At 42.9% G+C, this 13,780-nt stretch overlaps 1 protein-coding gene across 16 annotated transcripts in view; it reads left to right on the plus strand.

The window, feature by feature from the left end:
- The first annotated feature begins 1,954 nt into the window (after positions 1–1,954).
- The window catches only part of obscnb (obscurin, cytoskeletal calmodulin and titin-interacting RhoGEF b), a 760,766-nt gene continuing 748,940 nt past the window's right edge, over positions 1,955–13,780 (plus strand). For 11 of the 16 annotated variants that reach the window (XM_059639939.1, XM_059639947.1, XM_059639941.1 and 8 more), the window contains exons 1-2: positions 1,955–2,198; positions 2,647–3,794. In XM_059639939.1, the coding sequence (XP_059495922.1) occupies positions 2,654–3,794 (1,141 nt within the window). In that variant the 5' untranslated portion in view covers positions 1,955–2,198; positions 2,647–2,653. Of the gene's footprint in view, positions 2,199–2,414; positions 3,795–13,780 lie in introns of those variants that run through there. The other 5 variants (XM_059639949.1, XM_059639973.1, XM_059639994.1 and 2 more) reach the window with 3 other exon arrangements.

The following is a 13,780-nucleotide window of genomic DNA, read 5'->3' on the forward strand; positions in this document are numbered from 1 at the left end:
TTTTCTTGGTTGTACAACATCTGTCATGTTTCAGTCCATTCAGTTAACCTATTTTGTGGACTTTTGGTATCCTTCTCAGCATTTTCTTTCTTACCTTATTTGCTTTTTGACTAGATTACAGTCAATCCCTTCATGTGAGCCACAACATAGCATGTAAATAGACGAGACCCAGCATCAATTCCTGTGAAAATCCACTAGTTCTTTTGAAAAAACTCAGTCATTGTATGTGGGTGTTGTTGGCTGAGTCAGCATTTATTGTTCATTCCCAGTTGTCCTTGAGCAGTTGACTGGCTCAGATGAAAATTTGAATGACACATTTGTTCTAAATTTCTAATATAACAAGGTGTAGATGTGATGAACACAGCAGGCCAAGCAGCATCAGAGCAGAAAAGCTGATGTTTCGGGCCCAGACCCTTCTTCAGAAAATTTTCTCAAGAAGGGTCGAGGCTTGAAACATCAGCTTTCCTGCTCCTCTGATGCTGCTTGGCCTGCTGTGTTCATCCAGCTCTACACCTTGTTATCTCAGATTCTCCAGCATCTGCAGTTCCTACTGTTTCTGTTCCCTATTGTCAATCCTTATTTATTATACGCAATACCATGAGCTCTTATATTGTGCATAAGAACGCTGCTGAAAATAACTACTTTCCACTACTAAGATGCTACTGTCAGTCCAAAGTTCTGCCTACAATATAATTGAACAATGTCATTTCTGAATTTCATTGCTGGTACAATGCCAGATGCAGAGGTCGCACATCCCAACAATTGTCTGATTGAATCCAACAAAATGTTCTTCCAGTTGGGTCTGAATAGGCTGATAACCACAAGTAACCAGCCTGTGCTCGCAAAACAAAAGATTCAATGTGATTCTGTGATTGGACAACATGATCTGATTAATCCAGAGTGCACTAACAGGTACATGGCAAATTATTTAAGAGAAAAACAAGGTAATATGGATGTCAGGAGTCTGAAATAAATACAGGAAATAGTAGAAAAATTCAACAAGTCTGCTACTATCTGTGAAGAGAGAAACAAGAGTTCATGTTTTGAGTTCGATAAGGTTTTTCTTTCAGGATATGTAAGATACTCAGTCAAGCTTAACATGGATTATTTACACTTGTTAGAAGTCATATGCATTTTTGCTAATGCAGGGTTCCATTCTTTGCAAATATGTTTAGGCTTTGGTGACCCTCAGCTCAAACCACCACCAGTCATCTCTAATCTTCATTTGAGACCTTGGTGACAACTTTACCTGGTCCTTGGCAACTGCTGCATACATTTTTGGATCTGTACAAAGTACTAACTCATGATAAATGTAATACATTGTCTCAAAACAACAGTACATAAATAATTTTATTTATCCCCTTTTGGAACTTCAACAGTTTGCTACTTGAATTACCTCTAACATCATTATGAAACGAAATCAACTGTCACTTTGCTAATAAGCTGCAAAATGTTTATTGAAAAAGCATTAGATCATGGAATATGATAATATGTGATCTCTCACATCAAAATAGAATACTGAAGACAGATACTGGTGAATGCCAAACTGGTATAAAATTTCGGATGATTTTATTATAAAGTTGCGGACATTTGCTGTTGTCAATCTTGCCACCGGCCCCCATGAGACTGCATTGTCGAGCAAACCATTCACAGTTGCGGGGGATGATAAATACAATGCTCACAAATTTCTAAAAAAGTTGAGATTATTCACAAATTAATGCACCAGAAAAGCTAATAAAAAAATCATCTAAGGCAAATAGTGTTATGGCGGGCACAACCCACAAACGTAACGCAAACGAAGAATGCACCTCGGAATTTAGTGGTAATTTCGATAGGGTGCTTTGGAGATACTGTCCCTCTCATCTCAGGTCTGTAATGCAATCGCTTGCGCAAATGTCACCAATCTATTTTAGTGTTTCGGCTGAGTAAAGCAAAGTACGTCAACGATTTAGCATTCGTGACAGACCGGGGTACAAGGCAAAATCGAGAACTACTGCAGGGGAGTGGGGGATACAGCCCCAGCCACTGGCTTTCACAAAATTGTATCAGATCTTTCGCATTTCGTTTCTGGAAAAAAGCATCTGGATGCGTCATTCAGATCTCCTTGGAATCCGATTTCTATACAGTACTCCGATGCGCAGTTTTTATATTTGAAATTTTTTTAATGTTCTTCGTGATTGCCACAGATTTGAAAACAGGTACGTTTTCAATTTCACGGGGCTTAGTCTTTACCCCCCGCAAAAAATAAATTAATGCTTTATTGGAACAAAAATATCTGAGTATAAACTAGTAAAAGAAAAACAAACAGGGATTGAATACATTTTCAGGTTGTAGCTGAAAAGTACAAATCTAAATAACCTACCAACATGCTGTCTGTACTTTTTAAAATCAACAGATAGTTTGTGTATGCTATTGTCAGTGGTATTATGTGCATATTGTCAAGCACTGGTTCTCCAAATGGACGTGTAGCGAGATAAGAGGGGACAGCTGATTCTATTTTTAAGACACTGCTGTAACTCAGGGAGGGGACGGTGACGATTGACGACTTTTGTACGACCTCAATTGAAGGAGCGCTCTGAAAAATACTAGAAAGAACGGTTCTCATGACCTTCAAAGAGTAAGACTTCGTTCCTTTCTCCATTCTAGATCAGTGATGGATTTCGGCGGAGCCCCCAGATTTTTAACTCGACCCAAGGCGTTTACTGTCTCCGCCGGCAAAGATGCGACCCTCACCTGTCAGATTATCGGCAACCCGGTGCCGCTGGTATTGTGGGAAAAGGACAAGGCGCCGGTGAAATCGGGAGGCCGCTTCAAGACGGTGAAGGACGGCGACATGTACAAGCTGACCATTTATGACCTGTGCACGGGTGACAGCGGCCAGTACATCTGCAGAGCCAACAACACGGTGGGCGAAGCGTACGCGGCGGTCACTCTGCGGGTCGGCGTCGAACAGGACGAGGCGCCGGGAGTGCAGTACGCTCCGTCCTTTCTGCTCAAGCCATGCTCCGCTCGCGTGTACCTGGGCGACGACGCCATATTCTCCTGCAAGGTGGAGGGAAACCCGACGCCGTCCATCCAATGGGAAAGAGATGGCGACAAACTGGGTGACGGCGGCAACAATCGCTACTCGGTGGAGGCTATCGTGGACGGCAGCACCCTGAAAATCTCCTGCGTCAGGTATTCCGACGGCGGCGCCTTGCTGTGTAGGGCCTTCAACCGTCTGGGCGAGAGCCAGGCAGTCGTCGCCTTAGTCGTCCTCTCCCCGACTGAAGCCAGCTCTCCTCAGTCGGCGTCGCTGGAGCCCGGCCACGCCAAGACCACACTGCTGTCTCACCTGCAGCAAAGACGGCAACAGATGCGTGGCCACGACTTTCTTACTTCACGCCCGTCGACGGACGGTCCATCGCCACCTGCTCCATCCTCGGGCCGCCAGCTCTCGCGAGATTACAAGATGGCCGGAAGCTACGGTCGGCCGGGCTCGCTGCACGCGCCGCTCTCGGGCGCTGGCGGCACCGCGAGCGCGGCGGTTGGCTGGGCTCGCACGTGCACTGTGACCGAGGGCAAACACGCCAAACTGAGCTGTCAAGTGACGGGCAAACCCAGACCAGAGATCCTGTGGAAGAAGGACGGCGAGGTCATCTTCTCGGGCCGCCGGCACGTCCTCTTCGACGATGATGAGGACAATTTCGTGCTGAGAATTCTCTACTGCAAGCAGAGCGACAACGGGCGCTACACTTGCACTGCTTCCAATTTGGCCGGGCAGACTTACAGTTCTGTGCTGGTCATCGTCAAAGGTAAATTGAGATTCTGTTACCATTTCTGTATTGTGTCAAGAGCGAAAGATTCGTATGTATGCAGCATCTTCCATGACTTCGGTGAGTGCCAAAGGTTTTTACAGCCACTGGTGCAGCTAGCGTTTTTTTTTACTACGGGAAAAAGTGTCCATCGTCCCATCGTCTCGGCGCCAATCATCAAACATTTGTCCATCTCGACTAAACCCATTTGCCAGCACTAAGCCTGTAGCCTCGTGCAGTATGGCGTTCTAGCGTTCTTCTAAATAGTTCTTAAATGTCTTCAGGGTTCCAGCCTTTACCACGGTTCTAGTGAAACAAAAAGCTCGTCAATTTCCCCCCAAACCACTTGCTTCTCATCTTAAAACTGTGCTTCCCGGTGAGTTACTCCATATTTCTCCATATTTTCCCTGTCTATGCTCCTCATAACTTCATATCTCAATCAGGTCTGTCCCCCATGTGCCTCTGCTCAGAGGAAAACAGCCTATCTAGTCTCATAGAACTTAGAGCAGTACAGCACAGTGCAGGCCCTTCAGCCCATAATGTTGTACTGACCTGTTATCCTACTAAGATCAAACTACCCTGCGTACCCTACATTTTACTGTCCTCCATGCGTCTAACCAAGAGTTGCTTAAAAGTCTCTAAAGTATCTGACAACCACTGGTGCATTTAGAGAGCAGAGTTTTTACTGCGTCTCTTCACAGGTGTGTCACTCCAGCCAAGGCAACATCTTTGTGAATCTCCTCTGCATCCTTGCTGGTGCAATCACATCCTCCCTCTTCAGTGCTCACAATACTTCAGTTGTGGTCTACCAAACATAATATTCAGCTCTTCTGCTCTTTATTTCCTAGGATCCTACGCACCAACGTGTAAAAACGTATCTTCTAAGCACTTCCAAAGTGTATTGCCTCACAAGTTGAATCTTCGCCTCGCAAAGCGGGGATTAATTCTGTCCTTCAGGCTTTCTTTCTGTCCAGTAAAGACTGTACTCTGTAGCTGCATCAGTGGCTGCAAAGAGCTTTGGCATGTACTGAGCACTGCTGTTACTTCTGAACTTGAGGTAACTTGTCAGAAACATAACAGTTAGAAGGTGCCAAGCGACAACATAATCATTTCATAGTCTTTTCTTTTGGGATAAATATTAAACAGGATTGGAAAGCATGTCTGACAAATGTACTAGAGGTCTTTGAGGATGTACCAAAGTTGATGAAAGGGAACCAGAAGATGTAGTGTATTTGGATTTCCAGAAGGATTTGATAATACATTGGGGAGCCAGTAACATAAGAGTATTATCGCTAGATTGTTATTCCAGAATGTCAGCTAATTTTCTGGGGACTTTGGCTCAAATCCTACCATGAATTTAAATTCAGTAAAGAATCTGGAATTAAGAGTCTAATGATGATGACCACAAAACCATTGTCAATTGTTGGAAAAATGCATCCGGTTCCCTAATGTCCTTTCGGCAAGGAAACTACCATCCTTGCCTGGTCCAACCTACTTGTGACCGCAATGTGGTTGACTCTTAACTGCCTCTTCAGCAATTATGGATAGGCAATTAATGCTAGCCTAGCCAGAGATGCCCTCATCCTGTAAATGAATAAAAAAGAGCATAAAAGGCCCCACGTTAAAGATCATTGCACATGATTTGATTGATTATTTTTACACATACCTATACCTGAAAAGCTTTGTTCTGTCTATGGTACAGGCAGATCATACTATACAAAGTGCATGAGGTTAATAGAACAGTGTGAAGAATGCATTGTTGCAGCTGCAGAGAGGGTGCGGAGAGAGGGAGAGAGATCAGCATTAAATTTAAAATCTTTGAGGTCCATTTAGAAGTCTTATACAAGTGGTAAAGAAACTATTCTTGAATCTATTTCTATGTGTATGCAAACTGTTATATCTTTGCCTGATGGAAGACAATGGGAGAGTCTATAACCAGGGTAGGAGTGATTTTTGGTTATCAGAGATAATGGGAACTGCAGTCGTGGTTTTTGATTATGTTGGCTGCTTTCCTGGGGGAGCAGAAAGTTTAGATGGGGTCAGTAGATGGAAGGCTAGTTTGCATAACGGACTGGACCTTGTTCATAACTCAATAGTTTCTTGCGGTCTTGGGAAGAGCAGTTGCCACAGTACCCTATGATGCATCGAGATAGAATGCTTTCTATGGTGCATCAATGAAAATTGGTAAGAGTCCTTGTAGACATGCCAATTTCCTTAGCCTCCTGAGTGAGTAGAGACATTGTTGTGCTTTCTTGACCATTGCGTTGATGTGAGTGGGCCAGAACAGATTGCTGGTGATAGTCATTCCCGGGAGCATAAAACATAGAACATAGAACAATACAGCGCAGAACAGGCCCTTCGGCCTTGATGTTGCGCCGACCTGTGAACTAATCTAAGCCCCTCCCCCTACACTATCCCATCATTCTTGACGAACTTGATGCTCCTAACGATTTCCACCTCAGTACCTTTGATGTAAATGGGATTGTGCGTGCCACTCCATTTCTGGATGTCAGTGATCAGTTCCTTTGTTTTGCTGACGTTGATGGAGAGATTGTAGTCTTTACATCATGCCGCTAAGCACTCAATCTCTTTCCTGTATCCTGTCTCATTGTTGTTTGAGATCCATTCTACAATGGTGGTGTCATTCGCAAACTTGAAATTGGAGCTGGGACAGAATTTGGTCATGCAGTCATGTGCATGGCTGCTCATGATATTGGGGATAATATATTATCATGGATTGTTGGTTGGTTAACACACATGATAGAGAGTATTTATAAAGTCAAAGATTAATGGGTCTTTTTTCAGGTTGGAAATATGCATCTAGTGGAGTGCTGCTTGGATCAGTCCTCTTGCCTCAGTTATTTACTGTTTGCATTAATGACTCGGAGTATGGAAAGAATATAAGTCATAATATAATACATCCAGATTTGTTGGTAAGATCAAAATAGTTTGGAAGGTATGTTGTGCTGAGGGTGCAATGCGTTGTCATGGGGATATAGATGATTTGAGTAAGTTGACAAAAAACCTGGCAAATGGAATTTAACCCTTATGAAGAGTTTCGGCTCAAAATATTGACTTCTCTGCTCCTCGGATGATGTCTCACCTGCTGTGCTTTTCCAGCTCAACATTTATTGAGATGGAATTCAATGTAGGAAAGTGTGAGGTCATGTACTTTGATGGTAAGAATCAGAAGACAGACCATTATATAAATGGAAGGGGACTCCAAAAAATGTAGTGTTGAGGGATATGGGTGGTCTTGTGCATGACACACAAAAAGTCAGCATTTGGTGCAGCAGTTAAGAAGTCTAATGGAATTTTGGCCTTTACTGAGAGGGGCAGAGTTTAAAAATACACAAATATTGTTACAACTGTATAGCACAGGGTGTTGGCGAGGCAGTACTTAGGTTACTGAGTACAGTTTTAGTCTCTGTATTTAAAAAAGGAAATATTGCCAGTGGAGGCAACTCAGAAGAGATTCACCGGGAGAAGGGATTATTAGCTAAGAATGGTTAAACAGATTAGTCCTTTATTCATTTGAATTTAGAAGAATGAGGGGTGATCTTCTTGAAACATACAAGATTCTGCGGGGGCTTGGCTGAGAAGATGTTTCCGGCAGTGGGGGATTCATGAACTAGGGGCATAGCTACAGAATAAGGGGACACTCATTTAACACTAAGCTGCAAAGGAATTTCTTTCCTTAGACCATAGCGAATGCGTGCAGTTTTCTATTTCAGACAATTGTGGAAGCTAGATCACTTAAATATTTAAAGTTAGATTTTTGAAATATCGAGGAGTTGAGGACTGTGAAGAATTGGCATGAAAGAAGACATCATTAGTGCTACTTTCCCGTTTCATCTGGAATTGGAATAATCAACAATTTTGCTCCCAATTTCCACTCTGCTCCCCAGTCTACGCCTGACTCCTCCCTTCCCTTCCTTTCCTCAACATCTCTGTTTCATTTCTGGAGATAGGCTGGCCGCCAATATCCACTACAAACCAACCGACTCCCATGGCTACCTTGACTATATGTCCTCACAACCTGCTTCCTGTAAAGACTGCTGTCAATATAGCCTACTCTACATTGTGGAAACGGAATGCAGGCTGGGCAACTGCTTAGAGAAAACCGACGTTCTATCGACAAGAATGATGCCAAGCTTCTGCCTGACTGCCATTTCAATACACCATCGTGTTCCTTCGTTAACATCTCTGTCTCAGGCTTGCTACAGTGCTTCATTGAAACTCAGTGCAAGCTGGAAGAACATCTTTTACTCATTGGTAACCTTGCAACCTTCAATAATTCAAAAATTTTAGGGTGTGAGCACCATCTCCCAAGTCTTTACCTCACCCCTCCCATACCAGGCCTTGTCATCATGTGGGCTGCTACCAGTAACAACTCATTGTCAGCTATTCATTCTCCCAGGCTGACCTTTACCTATTAACAAAGTGTGAAGCTGGATTAACACATCAGGCCAAGCAGCATCTCAGGAGCACAAAAGCTGACGTTTCGGGCCTAGACCCTTCATCAGAGAAGACTCTGATGAAGGGTCTAGGCCCGAAACGTCAGCTTTTGTGCTCCTGAGATGCTGCTTGGCTTGCTGTGTTCATCCAGCTTCACACTTTGTTATCTTGGATTCTCCAGGATCTGCAGTTCCCATTATCTCTGACCTTTACCTATTCCTTTGTTTGCCTAACTGTTTCTCTCTGTATCCATCTCCACCTATTGTTTACTCCACTTCCCGAACCTGTCTTCAGCATATGTACCAATCTTTTCCCAGCTACAATCAGTTCTGAAGAAGAGTTACAGGGCCTGAACCATTAACTCTGTTTTCTCTCCACAGATGCTGCCAGATCTTCTGAGTTTGTCCAGGAATGTATGATTTTATTTCTGATTTCCAGCACCCTAATCAGTAATGGTTCCCTTGTACTGGAGTTGACATTCTCATATTCCTTTATGGTCTGAAATATCCTCTCCTCCACAACCTCCTCCAATACTACAAGGCCCTCAACCCTGTTGTTATAGTTTGATAAGTAAATGAACATTGTATTTTATAAGACTGCTGAACCAGGAAAGATTGTGACCTGTTATTTTTTACGGTTTCATTGGATTAGCTGTGGACAAGATAGTATTGTCCAGTCACACAGGCATAGTGGGCTGAACAGCTTCTTTCTGTGCTAAACCTTACAGTCACAATGCATAATGAACCTATTGCATGGGCTACCTAAGTTTCCATTCATTTATTCAAGTGGACGAAAAGTTTATTGACTTGTGCATTAGGTATTCTGTATGCCAAATATTCTGGTGTGCAATCCTGGCATAAACGAATGCCATTAATTTAATTGTTTGAAGCAGTAAATCTTCAGGTCTTCATGAAATTACAGTTTTAAAGCTCAAAAAGATCATTTGTTCTCATTTAATTTAGTCAGTTTAGTTTGCCAATGGCTATCATCTGCTTAGAGTAAGAGACTACTTTCCCCAACCATTAATACCTTCATAAAGTTTATCCATTTTCAATTGTACTTGTTTAGGAGGTGATGACTTTGTTCTGCTAATGTCTGAGATGTTTGACAAGCTCAAGGAGTTTGTATTATAATTAAATTTGGTGTGTATTGTCAAAATTGATTTCTAAAATGGTTCCCTGTTGAAAATTGAATTCTGCGTTGATCAAAATAGTAAACAGTGTATGCCCTAAATGGAATACAATAAACCCAGTGTGCAGCCTATAGTGAATATCCTCCTAATTAGGGTCAGTGAAGATGCTTCCAATCATTTCTTTCACTGCAGGCACAATATTAGAATCTGCCATATGCATTTAACTTAATTTTGTTTACTTCTAATTTGTTTCATACCAGTACTTCTTATGTCTAGATGTTTTAAATTATTAAATGGGTGAGAGAATTTATGTCTACTGCATTAAAAACGATCTTATGATGAGCTTGAAAATTATATCTTAAATAACGACTCTGAAAATATTCTCCTGCTAGTAAAAAGCTAGAAAGTTGGTAATTTGTTTTTAGTGAGCCATAGGAGATGACCAGTTGAATGTTTATTTTTGATTATAATAAGAACAATTTTATTATTATACGTAAGGTTTAGGAAAAGAGGAATGGAAAGGCTGTAGAGGGGCCCACGTTAGCCAGGAAGGAGCTGAAGAAAGGGCTTAGGAGAGCTATAAGGGAGCATGAGAAAAGCTTCGTGGATAGGATCAAAGGAAAACTCCCAAGGCTTTTTACACATATGTACTGAACAAGAGAATGACCAGAGAAAGGGTAGGGCCGATCAAGGATTGTAAAGGGGATTTGTGCACAGAGCCTAAAGAGATAGGAGAAGTCTTTAATTAATACTTTTCTTCAGCATTCACAACTGAGAGGGACCTAGTTGTAGAGGAGGATGTTGTGAAACAGGCAGGTAGGCTAGAGGAGGCTGGTGTTAGTAAAGAGGATGTGCTAGGAATTCTGAGGAAGTTGAAGATAGAGAAGTCCCCCAGGCCTGATGGGATTTATCCAAGAATTCTATGGGAAGCAAGGGACAAGATCGCAGGGCCTTTGACGATGATTTTTTCGTCCTCACTGTCCACGGACATAGTGCTGGAAGATCGGAAAGAGGCAAACGTCATTCCCTTGTTCAAAAAAGGGAACAGGGATAACCCTGGAAATTACAGGCCAGTTAGTCTTATGTCAATGGTGGACAAATTTATTGGAAAGGGACCTGAGAGACAGGATTTATGATCACTCGGAAAAGCACAGTTTGATTTGTGATGGTCAGCATGGATTTGTGAGGGGTAGATCATGCCTCACAAACCTTGTAGAATTCTTTGAAGAGGTGACCAGACACGTGGCTGAAGGTAGAGCAGTGGATGTGGTATACATGGATTTAAGTAAGGTGTTTGATAAGGTTCCCCATGCAGCAGGTAAGGAGGCATGGGATGGGAGAAATGTGGCAGATTGGATTCAGAATTGGCTGACCCTTAGAAGACAAAGGGTGGTAGTGGAGGGAAAATATTCAACGTGGTACTCAGTTACAAGTGGTGTACCACCAGAATCTGTTCTGGGTCCTCTTCTATTTGTGATTTTTGTAAATGATTTGGATGAAGGAGTGGAAGGGTGGATTAACAAGTTTGTGGACGATACGAAGGTGGGTCACACTGTGGACGGTGCGGAGGGCTGTTCTAGATTACAAAGGGACATTGATGGGATGCAGATCTGGGGTAAGAAGTGGCACGTGGAGTTTAACCCTGAAAAATGTGAGGTGATTCATTTTGGAAGGACAAACTTGAAAGCAGATTACAGGGTTAACTGAAAGATTCTTGGCATTGTGAAGGAGCAGCGGGATCTCGGGGTTCATGTTCACAGCTCCCTGAGAGCTGCCACCTAGGTGGATAGAGTTGTTAGAAGGCATTTGGTGTGTTAGCTTTCATTAATAGGGAGATTGAGTTCAAGAGCTGTGAAGTTATGCTCCAGCTGTACAAAAGCCTGGTTCGGCCACATCTGGAGTATTGTGCCCAGTTCTGGTTACCTCATCACAGGAAAGATGTAGAAGCATTGGAAAAGGTGCAGAGGAGATTTACCAGGATGTTTCCTGGAATGGAGGGAAGGTCTTACAAGGAAGGGTTGAGAGAGCTAGGGCCTTTCTCTTTCGAACGACAAAGGATGAGAAGTGACTTGATAGAGGTGGACAAAATGATGAGAGGTATAGATAGAAAAGACAGCCAGGGACTTTTTCCTAGGGTGGAGATAGCTTTTACGAGGAGACATAGTTTGATTGGAGGTAGATATGGTAGATATTGGGGAGACATCAGAGATAGGTTCTTTACTCAGAGTGTGGCCAGGGCGTGGAATGCATTGCTGGAGAGGCTAGTGGAGTCGACCTCATTAGGCGCATTTATGCGGCTATTAGACAGGCATATGGATAACAGTACAAGTAGGCGTGGAGGTTAGATAGACCTTAGGTTTAGGGTTTATGAAAAGAATTTTTTTATGATTAGGTTGATTCAAAAATAGTGCAGTTCTGCATGTACATCAAAGTAGCATTAAAGCATTTCATTTTAATTGGTCCCTGATTTGATTTGATATGACTTATTACTGTCATGTGTACGTAGGTACTGTGAAAAGTGTGTGCTTTACAGGCACGTAAAAAAAAAGTTCTAAGATCATAAGACATAGGAGTGGAAGTAAGGCCATTCAGCCCATCGAGTCCATTCTGCCATTTAATCATGGCTGATGGGCATTTCAACTCCACTTCCCTGCACTCTGCCCTTGGCCATTGATTCCTTGTGAGATCAAGAATTTATCAATCTCTGCCTTGAAGACATTTAATGTCCTGGCCTCCACTGTGCTCCGTGACAATGAATTCCACAGGCCCACCACTCTCTGGCTGAAGAAATGTCTCCTCATTTCCATTTTAAATTTACCCCCTCTAATTCTAAGTCTGTGCCCACGGGTCCTAGTCTCCCCGCCTAATGGAAACAACTTCCCAGTGTCCACCCTTTCTAAGCCAAACATTATCTTGTAAGTTTCTATTAGATCTCCCCTCAACCTTCTAAACTCTAATGAGTACAATCCCAGGATCCTCAGCCGTTCATCGTACGTTAAACCTCGCATTCCAGGGATCATCCATGTGAATCTCCGCTGGACGTGCTCCAGTGCCAGTAAGTCCTTCCTGAGGTGTGGGGCCCAAAATTGAACACAGTATTCTAAATGGGGCCTAACTAGAGCTTTATAAAGTCTCAGAAGCACATCACTGCTTTGGTATTCCAACCCTCTTGAGATAAACGACAACATTACATTTGCTTTCTTAATCAAGGCCTCTACCTGCGAGTTAACCTTTAGAGAATCCTGGACCAACACTCCCAGATCCCTTTGTACTTCTGATTTACAAATTTTCTCACCGTTTATAAAATAATCCATGCCTGTATTCTTTTTTCCAAAGTTCAAAACCTCGCATTTGCTCACGTTGAATTTCATCAGCCATTTGCTGGACCACTCTCCTAAACTGTCTGGATCTTTCTGCAGCGCCCCCCCCCCCCCCCCCACACCTCCTCAGTACTACCTGCCTGTCCACCTATCTTCGTATCATCGGCAAACTTCGCCAGAATGCCCCCAGTCCCTTCATCCAGATCATTAATATATAAAGTGAACACCTATTGTAATGTATAAAATATATATTTTGCTATCAAAATAGTGGTTAGGTTGTCTTCGTTTCCATGCCACTAGGCTTTGACCCTTATCTGCCAAGGTCCATGTGCGTAACAATTAAAAAAAGGGTGATCACTTTGCTGGAATTATACATTAGGCCTCCCAACAGTCAGAGGAGCTAGAGGACCAGATATATTGGTAAATCACAGAGAAGTATGGGAGGAATAGAGTTATACTAGTAGCAGATTTCACTGCTGCCAACATTAACTGGGATTGCCTTGGTGTGGAACCGTTAGATGAGTTGGAATTTTTAATGTACACCCAGGAAAGATTTTGTGCCTGTACGTCGACAATCCTACAATGGATTGGGTCGTGCTTGACCTAATCCCAGGGAGTGAAGCCGGTCAAGATGTTGAAGTGTCTGTGGGTGAACATTTTAAGAATAATGACCATAACTCTGTAAGTTTCAAGGTCATAATGGAAATACAGAAACATAGAAACACAGAAAATAGGTGCAGAATAGGTCATTTGGCCCTTCAAGCCTGCACCACCATTCAGTATGATGGTGGCTGATCATGCAATCTAAGCATCTCATTCCCACCCTTTCCCCATACTCCTTGATCCCTTCAGTGGCAAGGGCCACATCCAGCTCCCTTTTGAATATATCTGATGAACTGGCCCCAACAGCTTCCTATGTGAGAAAATTGCACAGGTTCATAACTCTCTGATAGACAAAATTCTTCCTCATCTCCGTCTTAATTCTTAGATTGTGATCCCTCTTTCTGAACTTTCCCAACATTGGGAACATTCTTCCCGCATCTAGCCTGTTCAGTCTCATCAGGATTGTATATGTT

The sequence above is a fragment of the Stegostoma tigrinum genome, chromosome 2 (genome assembly GCF_030684315.1).
Source record: "Stegostoma tigrinum isolate sSteTig4 chromosome 2, sSteTig4.hap1, whole genome shotgun sequence".
NCBI lineage: Eukaryota > Metazoa > Chordata > Chondrichthyes > Orectolobiformes > Stegostomatidae > Stegostoma > Stegostoma tigrinum.